This window comes from Musa acuminata, chromosome BXJ3-4 (genome assembly GCF_036884655.1).
Source record: "Musa acuminata AAA Group cultivar baxijiao chromosome BXJ3-4, Cavendish_Baxijiao_AAA, whole genome shotgun sequence".
NCBI lineage: Eukaryota > Viridiplantae > Streptophyta > Magnoliopsida > Zingiberales > Musaceae > Musa > Musa acuminata.
Genome location: NC_088352.1, coordinates 28,703,901 through 28,714,778, shown reverse-complemented (window position 1 = coordinate 28,714,778; position 10,878 = coordinate 28,703,901). Strand labels below are relative to the sequence as shown.

General features: G+C 33.2%; 1 protein-coding gene across 1 annotated transcript; it reads left to right on the top strand.

Moving 5' to 3' along the window:
• The first annotated feature begins 4,847 nt into the window (after nucleotides 1-4,847).
• LOC103981818 (uncharacterized) lies at nucleotides 4,848-5,696 on the top strand. The gene is made up of 3 exons (XM_009398564.3): nucleotides 4,848-5,177; nucleotides 5,269-5,316; nucleotides 5,426-5,696. Exons 1-3 carry the CDS (start codon nucleotides 4,961-4,963, stop codon nucleotides 5,530-5,532), a joined length of 372 nt encoding a protein of 123 aa, XP_009396839.2. The 5' UTR covers nucleotides 4,848-4,960; the 3' UTR covers nucleotides 5,533-5,696.
• The last annotated feature ends 5,182 nt before the right edge of the window (nucleotides 5,697-10,878 follow it).

The following is a 10,878-nucleotide window of genomic DNA, read 5'->3' as shown; positions in this document are numbered from 1 at the left end:
TTTTCTATAGTTTACTTGTGAAATAAACATTCTTTGTTGCTATGTTTGATCTCAAAGCCTAAGAAGTAAGTCATAAGGTTTAAGTCCATCATTTCAAACTCCTACATGGAGTGCTAGAATTATTTAATCATAGAAGAATTGTTACATTAGCATATAGCCATATAAATAAGATATCTCCATGGCTATGAATTTCACGTATTGAGCATGTTCGTAAGGGTACTTAGTAAAACCTCTTCGGGTAAAGTGTTTGCTAATTTAAGAATTTGATAATATTGGTGTTTGTTTAAGCTCTTAAAGAGCTTTTTTTCAATTTGTATATCTTGTCTTGGAGATCTATTGAAAAATACCAACTTGACATTCTATCTTATTTGAGTAGCTAAAGAGATTAGTAATCCTATTATCTCCATTTGAACTACTAGTGCAAATAACTCTTTATAGTCGATCTTATATTATCATTTTAATTCTTTTGCCACCCACTAAATATCCATTTGAATCCAATCACCTTATGCCCTTTGTGAAGAGTAGTAAGTTGTCATATATTATTTTTATTAATGGTATGCATCTATTCATTCATAGAATTTCTTTATTTTTCTTCTTTATAAGCCTCTTCAAAGGTTACATCATATATCTCTTGCAAGTTAATGAATCATAATATATAGAAAGATAATAAAAAAACAATCATTATTATATCAATTCTTCTAATCACATCATATATCTCTTAAGTCACTTTTGTTTCTCTTGTAATTGGACTAGTTGAATCATATGTTGTGACTTATATTCTGATTTGTCTTGGTGATTGCTCATAAGAAATAACTTTTCCATTTGCTTGTATTGTATCATTTTTTTCTGAAATATATTTTAGTGGTTCTTTGTTGTTCCAACTATATATATGACTTTCATCATATTTAATATCTCTTGGTGCCATAACTTTCTTAGTAATAAGATTATATAAATTTTAGTTACTAGAATCCTCACCATAATCTAATAAAATATAAATTTTGACCTTAGTTACTAGAATTCTCACCGTGATCAATTCTTGGCTCCTACATGTTCTATAACTCATTTGGAATAACATTACTAATAAACTGTCCAGGCAATAATATCTCCCCAAAAATTTTTTAGGAGTATTTTTTTAAAACATACTTTGAACTAAATGAAGAATAGTCTTATTTTTTCTTTTAGAAACTCTATTATGTAGAGGTGTATATAACATGGTGCATTAATGTATAATTTTATTTTTATTATAAGAAATTTTAAATTCATCTGACATGTATTCGCCTCCTCTATTTGTTCTCAAGCATTTTAGCTTAATAGCCACTTTGTGTTTCAATCAAGTTCTTAAACTTTTTAAATTTACTAAATAATTGTTTTTAATAAATAAACCTATGTTTTGCCATTATAATCATCTATTAATTATTTAGGAGTCTTTCTTCTCTAAGCATAGTTTGAACTTTATAATCATCTTCTCTAAGAATAGTCTTTTTTTTTCTTTTAGAAACTTTATAATGTAGATGTGTATGAAATAAAATACTTATTTCCACCACTTAATGCAGGAACGATAGGACCGCATACATCTGATTGCATCGAGTCAAGCCATTGCCTTACTCTTCTTGTTTGTATCATCTCGAATGATCTCCTCTATTGCTTGTTAATGATGCATATTTCATAAAATCTTATTCTTCTCTAAAAGTTTGAAAAAAAAAATTAAAGTTATCATATCTAAGATGTGATAGTATAAAATTATTCATAATACTAATATGTAAATAATTTATTATGTTAGTGCCCAATTGTAGAAAAAATATTTTATTCTTAGTCATTTTTATATTAGAGATTAAAATTTTATTCTTATCATAAATTAAAAAAAGATAGATATTTTATTTCAATATCGTATCCTTTTTTTAAGTAACTAACCCAAGCTTAAAATGATGTTGCCCTTCATATCAGAAATATTATAAACATCGTATACTTGTTTTCCATTATTGAGCTCAAGAAAAATATTACCTTTTTCTCTTGCCATAGTATTTGTGACAAATATAAAAAATAATATTATCAAAATAATTCATATCATAATAGCTACTCATGTGATTAGAAGCCCTAGTGTATACATACCGTCATAAATTAGTTATCTTTCATGTTATTGTTAGACATTAATAGAATAAAATTATTATTCTTTTCTTCTGTATTTGTCAAATCTATATTCTAACTTTATTGTTGGAATTATAATAACATTCTTGTAGTGGCCAAACTTCTTACGGATATAATATTGAATATGAGATTTATCATATCTCCTATTTCTATCTCATCCACACCCTTGATCTCGACATTGCTATTGGTCACTTTGGATTGTGTTGTCTGGTTGTTTTGTGCTTCTTGAATAGGTTGACCTCTTCCCCTTTTTCCTCATTACCCATAACATTTATCTTCTTAAGACTTTGGTTCTTTTTTGTTTTAAAGAATAAGTTTAGTTTGTATAGCTTACTTACTCTAGTGACTTATCTTTCACTGTAAGCCTTGGTATACTTAAAGAGAACCCATTAATTATTTTAAATATATGTATTCTTAATCTTTGGATTCTTTAGTTGTTATGATAATAAAATCAAACTTGGGATCCAAAGATGCTAAAATTTTCTCCGTTACTCTTTGGTTATTTATTTCTTCACCAATTTTTGTCATTTGGTAAATAATAAAAATGACTTAAGAGAGATAATCGAAGATAGATTCTGAGGTACCTTTTCATAGTTTTTCGAATTCACCTCTAAAGCTTGTAGGTGGATCTTTTACATCTTGTCCACACCACTAAATGTTCTTTATAGAGTGTCCCATTGTTTTGATGTTCTCAATAAAACAATAATATCTAATGTTGCTTCATCAAGGCCTTAGTATATATCATAAACAAGGTCTTGTGATTTCTTTTTCTATTAGTCTTTCAGTTATTTTATTGCTTCTCTGTCCATTTGTGCTTCTTCCTCTATACTTGGTTCAATAAAACTATCTTTTACAAACACTCGTACGTCTACAATACCTAGAAGTATTATGCACCATAAATTATAGTTTATCTTTATCAATCAGGAGATTTGTGTTGGGAATATATTTGAGAAAGTTAGGGATAAATTTAACTATGATACCAAACGAAGGAGGAAAATACGAGAGTAGAACAAGATAAATTTTGATAGAAATGAGGTTTCTCTCAAATATATTCTCTAAAAATTTGTTATAATTCACTTATTTTCAAGTTATCAGAGGGATAAAAATATGATTTTGTATAAATCAAGGAAAGACTCTCAATATAACATGCTATATTTAATATGCGAGGAGAAAAACTCTAAATTAGATTCTTCTTACGATGAATATCAAATTTTAATTTAATTTATTTATTACATGAACTTATTGTTCTGAATGTAAATAAATTTAATACTCTAATTTGAAGGCTTCCCACATTGCTTTAGGAGATTAGGTTCTCGAGATTTGGACAAATGCGGTCAGTAAATTACTTTCTCTCATGACTCTAGCTGGTGCTGGCAATTGCTTTATGAAACCATGATGATTTTATTCTAATTGTTGTTAACAGTCGTCAGATTAATGTGATGCAGGACAGGTAGCTTTTTGATGTCCTGCTTTCTCCCTAACCTATCTTTTAAGATCTTTTTATAATTCATGAACAGTCGAAGGTTTCTAATATTCTAATGCAACACGCAATAGAATAACTATGATGTCGCTCCTTTTTGCGATGAGAAATGGATATAAAATGATGATGTGAAAAGGACAAATATCAACCAAATTAACTTATGAATTTATCATATCTAAGGATCAACTTAGTTTCGGGAGATAATTTATTATGACCTAAGTTTTGAAAAAAATTTACTACGTCGATAACTCTTATTTTTGGGTGGAAACTATTGCATGAAATATTATTGCCTACTTCTCTTTGTTTACTTCAATTAGGTTTTGGACATCCTTATGGGTCGATCTATAATATATCTTTTTTAATTATCCTTTTACTAGGAATGTTTAAGGTTTTTGAAAATGCAAAAAGGTAAATATTTGTTGTTACAAATTTTGATATGGAATTGGTATACCCTCTATATGTTAAATATTAAGATCCTTCGTTCTATTCCTACCATCCATGCTATAAAAATATAAAACATCCAAAATATCTCTAGTATTGGTATACTCATATCAGTTTATAGCATCAACTAACAATCAAATAAAAGTCGTTGATGGAGACTAATCGTAATATATATATATATATATATATATATATATATATATATATATATATGTAATATTTTATATTTTATAAAGGAATATGGATAATTACTAAACCCACTAGTTCTGAAGGGATAGACAGTCAATAACCACCATCTTTGAGCACATCAATATGGAGACAAACATGCAAGTATTGGATGATTTTGACACTTCAACTACACAGCGGGTCACTGCATTTACGATTGATGGTTTATATTAGACTACATGCAATCAATCGTCAATGACGGTGCAAGCAATGACATGGATATCGGCGGTAGTCACCTTGCTTCCACAGTGCCTCCCAACGGTAACAAGCTCTCTCCAACGGTCAGATATATTCCGTGGAGTAGAAAAGGTGGCTTTTCCTACCCGGTTTCAGCCTTCCGCCGGTGCGTCCCGCGAGGCAAAAATGGGAGCTAATGTCGTTGACGGATCGGAGACGCAAAGAATCCAATTGGTGTGATGCCCACGAGCCTCGATCACCACCGTCCCTCTGCCCGCCCACCGACACCAAAAATAGTAACTTACCATTAGGATGAAATTAATTAATTAATTGAATTAAACGACCACCTCTTTAAGAGTTAAAATCTCTCTCGTGGTCTGGCACACGGAGACAAAGGTCTCTCATCTCATCTCCCTTCGCTTATCTTCTTCTCTCTCCTCCTCGCTCGCTCGCTCAGCTCTCTCTCTTTGCCGACAAAGGAAGGAAGGAAGGATGCAGCGCCAGTCGCTGGGATCGCCGGGCTCCAAGACCCGACTCTCCAGCGGAGGCGTCGCCGGGAGAATGGAGCAGCAGCCGGAGGAGGATATGAAAGCGGAGAAGCAGATCCGATGGAGCCTGAGAGCGGATAGGTCCATCCACCTCATCCCCATTCTCACGATCCTCTGCCTCCTCGTCCTCTTCCTCTTCTCCCATGACCCTTCCCCTGCAGGTAGTAAACCGATCGCCTCCCTCGGTCACTCAGCTCCTCTTTGTTCCCTTCTCTTCTAACATACTATACACCTGGTCCTCTTTTTCCGCAGATTTGGAGGCCTTCGGCGCCAGCGGCATCCTGCGACATGACACCAAAGGTACATACTGCGAAATCAAGCACCGCGGGTCTCCTTCGATTCATCGATTTCTGTTGTCTTGACGACGAATTCTTTGCTTCTCTTGTCGGATTCTTTTACCGCACCGTAGCGGTTTCCGGGGCTGAGAGGGTGTCGGCGATCCACAGCAACCGGGGGCTGAAGGCGGCGGCGCGCAACCGGAAGCTGGGCGTCTCTCAGCCGGATGTTCGCACTTGAGCGGTCAGGTTCCGCCACGTCCACGCGGGTATCGACGAAAGCAGCGGCGGCGTGGTGGCCGGGGCGGGCGTCGGTCTCTTCTCTCTGTGATCGATGTAATTACTCTGTTATTAATATCAATTCTTTTTTTGAAAAATAGAGAATAAATGACTGTGTTATTATTATATGCAATGTTTTTTTTTTAAAATTTTATTTTGAACTTTATGACAGAAAGGGAAAATAATAACGCGCATCGATGAGATCAAGTATTATCAATTTAATATAGGATGGGGATTTGGTTAAGAGGCGTGAGGATGGGGAGTGGTACGGTACTGCAGCTGCGAGCTGGCACTAATGGGGTGACAGCTCCAAAGCACCAAATTATGTTACACACACATTAACACGAGGAGTCGTGACTGCGATCGTGACAAGTTCACGAAGGTAGTCCGACTGCCAGCTGCTGCCATCTAGCTTTTCTACCCATGTGAAGGAACTGTGGGCCGGAATTTGTCTGAGCATCAACCTCATTGCATATTATAAATTATCTTTATTCATTATAGTTTCCAAATGTTACTACTAATTGAGCAATGTTATTCCTTAAATTCATTTTTGACGTGAACTTAGCATAGTAATCGATCTTGATAATTTTTTATTATAATAAAATAGTATAAGCTGACTTGAAGTCGAGCGTTCAAAGTTGTATCATTGGTTATCACATCACACATCCTATTTCTATCTTCATCCGTAAAAGGTGCTTAGTGTATATATATATATATAGTAAATCTGCTGACACCTGTGAGTACCATAATGTATTGATGCCGATGTACTATATATATGTGGTCGTCACATGGCACCGAGTCCTTGATGGGGTATCACTAAGTTTCACGAGCGGACAATGTAAATCCATGTTTCTAGATCACCGACGGAGCAGAAAATAAAAATTAATGAACGTTTTTTGGTTAATTATAGGATTACAACTGTGGTAGAACCCTTGCCACATCAGATAATCAACTATGAAAGTAGGTGGCATTTAAAGAGAATGCATCGATTATTCTCACAATTCTATCCATGAATCATTTGATTATGATCGAGAAGTCTTTTGTGTCTGTTTCACGAATGCTGAAAGTCGATTCATTAGGAATACATGAAGTTTATTAAAATAAATTGATGATTCCAAGATGACACATTGAACAAGATAAATATTATATATATGTCTTTTTTTATTTTAATATAAAAAATTCATATGATTTCGCATGAATCCTGAAGTTTATTATTGACAGCTAAATTCATGACATTAATTAAACTTGCCATCATTCCATTTTTATCCCCTCCTCCCAAAGTAGTCACTTTATCAGTGGACTTGATTGCTTTACTAGGTTGGCATCAATCATAGGCGGAAATTTCTTGGTTGCTACTTCTTTGTTATTGACTAAGCAAGGTACACTGACAAAGTCATTAAGCGAGCTAACAAGGAAGACAATTAAATCCAAATATGTCGAAGGTCTTTCTTAGCTGCACATATAGGCAATTCTAGATTGGTCAGGTGGCAACTTGAAGAGCAGACTGTAGCATTCTCATACAAAATATAAGCCTACCACATTGATACTACCCTGTTGATTTTTAACTACATATCCCATGCCTAAGATATCATATTAGTTTTGAAAAACTGTCACATCAATAGTACTAATAGCTATTACTAGCAGATAATGAAGAGTTAAGTTTCCATTCCCCTTATCCCCCTAGCAAATATAGTAATAATAAGTGTTGCCTCGTTTGGTTCTTTTTTAATAGAAATTTTATAAGTAATTAAACAGGTATATCTAAGAAATGAAACATCCAAAATCAAATACTCAAATAGATGAGATGGAAAATTCTCATCCCATACAATATTCACTTTGTATGCTCTAATGTTCTATGCTAAGCAATAGAAAAATTTTGAAAAGCACTTGTACAATGTAAAACATTTCCTTAGGAAATTTTACCATCTTTTGTTTAATGTCCACTATAGTTTTATTATATTATTTCACTTGCACTGATGTCATTCCCATTATTCTCCCTATCATAAGGTTAAGGTCGATTTTAGTTTCTATCATTTTGATTATAATTATAGATCGAGTCCTTATGATTTACTCGGATCTAAAATAATCCTTATATTAAAAAAAAATATATCATATAAGTCCCTCCCGTCAAATCTGAGTTAATAGACGTTAGAGTCTATTTATGTGACATTGACTCACAATAAACTAATCATATAATAACACATATAATTTAAGTTTAAAGAAGGGTTAAGGTCCATTTTTGCCCCTTGATTTTAGCTATGGACCATTTGAAACCCTTATGGTTTACTCGTGTAAAAAATAACCCATATATTTTTTAAAACATAATATATAAGTCTCTCCCGTCAAGTCTGAGTTAACAGATATTAGAGTTTGTTTATATGATATGTTGATTCATAATAAACTATTTAATATAATTATATATATTTTTTAAGTTAAAAAAATAGTTAAGATCCATCTTGTTAAGGAAAAGGAAGCGACGAAGATCATAACGACGGACGAAAGCAAAAAGACAAAGGCAGAAGAGATCGAAGGCGAAGGTGAGGGAGAGTTGAACCACCACGTTATATGTGCAATAGGTAGAAGCACAGGAGAGGACGAAGTGGGAGGTGATGGGGACAAAGACGCCTAAGAGGAGGAAGAGGGACTAAGAGTAGGACAAAAAGCTTCTGAGTTATCATCAACGTGGGAGAGACTATGTGCATGCGATGTCCTACTAGGTAGCAATGGCTTAGTACTACTGATGGTAGTCACTTCCATAATGATGCCTCCTCTCGTCATTGATGATGGTTTCAGTTTCTTTAAAAATATAAATTATATATATCATTATATTAATGATTTATTGTAAGTCAGCATATTATATCATATAAACAAACTCTAATAAATGCTTATATGCTATATTTTTTAAAAATATAAGAGTTATTTTAGACACGAATAAATTATAAGAGCTTAAGTGGTCCATTCTAAAATTACAAAAGCTAAAATGGACCTTAACCCTTTTTTAAACTTAAATTATATTAATAATTTATTATGAATCAGTATATCACGTAAATAGTTAACTCAGACTTGAAAATAAAAATTTATATACTATATTTTTAAAATATAAAAAAAAATTAAATATCAGGATAAATCATAACTCGACTAAAAATATAATAATTGTCTGACATTGTCACTTCTAACAATAAAAGCCGATCCTCTTCCTTTTTCATGATACATCACAATTGATTTTAAAACATACCTAATAATACATCTTCCAATTAATAGATGTTCGACTTTTCTCCTTAGGACCTTCGTACCCATGTCTCAGAATTATATCTGGTTGGGCTTTGTAGTTGCAATATATGAATGTTCTAATAATTTCAAAGGATCCATGGTGAGTTAGCAATAATCTCTCAAAGATTGCCAATGGTTCTCCCATCTAAATTAAATCGTATCTGTTACTGTTCCAAGCCTCATTCAGTCGGCTAGGGAAAGAGTAATTCGATCTTTATTGGATTAAGTTCTAATAGCTCAAAGCAAAGGTGCATTTATGCAATACATGTGAAGCTGAATTAGAAAATAGCTCATAGAGCACCAGGAAGTTTGAATTCACATAATTAATTTAACTATAGCAACTACTCTCATATTCCATCTTGCCGTCTGGCCTACCCAACAAGAAAGTCTGATTCATGTTTTCCTTCAGGGATTTGTACACATTTTTATGCAATACAAATTCTTAGAGGGTGCAAATACCAGAATCTTGTCCTCCAAAGAGCGAGAACATTGTAAATATTATGAATTCTTCCAACCAATTATGATGAAAAGGTTCATTTTCCTAATTTTATAAGCCTGGCTGAACTTTATTATTTTATCTACTTTAATCAAAGTGGGCGAACAATTGAAAGAGATGTTTCCAAATCAAGGGTGTGGGTGTCCATTAATTCGCAATCTTAATTTTCCTTCCTTTTTTCTACCAACAACATCCAGGTTTGTCTTGGAAGTTGTATAGGCTAATCAATTAGCTTTCCCTTTCAAAACAACAGTAGTGTCGATCTTTCTGTGGTCATCTTGTAGCATGAAAATTGGTGCAACCGCTGCCTGATTTGACTTGAGAACCTATAACATTAACTCCATTGATCTTGTGGAGAGGGACCTTTCATCTTTAGACATCTACTTTCAGCATCTTCGGCTTCTTGAAATCCTTCAAAAGAGGTATTTGATTAGCCATTGGATTAAGCCTAGACAATGGATTCAGATTGGATTTATACCTTTAGGTATGTTCCTAATTATATATACTTTACCGCTTTGGACTAACTTCTACATTAAGCCCTGACCCCCCATGGTTTATAAGACAAGTCATCTTCAACCTGAGATCTTGATTTGAAACCTAACAGAGCCCTCCGAATTTTGCTGCTTTCAAGCTAGTAAATGGATTAGCTTGACGCTTGCAAAGCATAGGACCCTCTGATCAACAACAAAAGCAAAACTGTTTGAGAGATTTAGGGATCTCCCGCTTCAATTTACCAACCTTCCAACAGGGGTTTAGATAAATACGTCAAGAAACAAAATCTAGTGAAAATTTACTTTGCATGCTTAATAGGGTAATTTCATCGTTTTGAGTGGTTTTCCTAAAATCTGCAGCAAGTTGGAACAACATATTACAACACAAGAATTACATGAGAGGCTTAGGTAACTGCAACTACCTCTCTTTCAAATTGTGGAAATTTATATTCCAAAAGAATATTGTGAGGTTTTTATCTTCTAAAAAATGAATACAACGTTGACATTCTAAGTTTTAGTACTAAACTTATTCTTAATTGTTCAAAAAATAATGTGATTTGAAAGGTACTATGACTAATAAAATCTCATTAATTATTGCGTTAGTTTCTCATCATTTTTAAGATCCTCACTATGTGATATCATAATAATAACCTAATTGATATCTTAAAATTATGTGATGGATGTATGGATGACTTGTAATAGTATGGATGACATGTGATTGACAAATACATAGTGAATGATATGTGATTGATATATATATGATATATATGATACCTCAATACCATATGGGTGATGTGTGACTACAACAAAATCAAGCGAACTACAATCACGGTTCGAATTAGACACGCATGACCATAATTAAGCCCAAAAGTAATGTATAACTACTCTTCATAATTATGAATAATCCCAGAAATAATAGTTTCAGGAGTAATAGTTCTGCTAGCCCGCTATAAAATGGGTTCCCTAAGTGCATTAGATTAAAATTCTCTTGAAAAACTCATTCAAATCATCTAAATCCTAAATTAATTTAAACATCGAAGAGGCAGTATTC

Bases quoted from the DNA above. Each gene is read 5' to 3' on its own strand.
- LOC103981818 (XM_009398564.3), top strand. From the start codon at position 4,961: ATGCAGCGCCAGTCGCTGGGATCGCCGGGCTCCAAGACCCGACTCTCC. The intron at 5,178-5,268 runs GTAGTAAACCGA...CTTTTTCCGCAG, and splicing joins CCATGACCCTTCCCCTGCAG to ATTTGGAGGCCTTCGGCGCC. The intron at 5,317-5,425 runs GTACATACTGCG...ACCGCACCGTAG, and splicing joins CCTGCGACATGACACCAAAG to CGGTTTCCGGGGCTGAGAGG.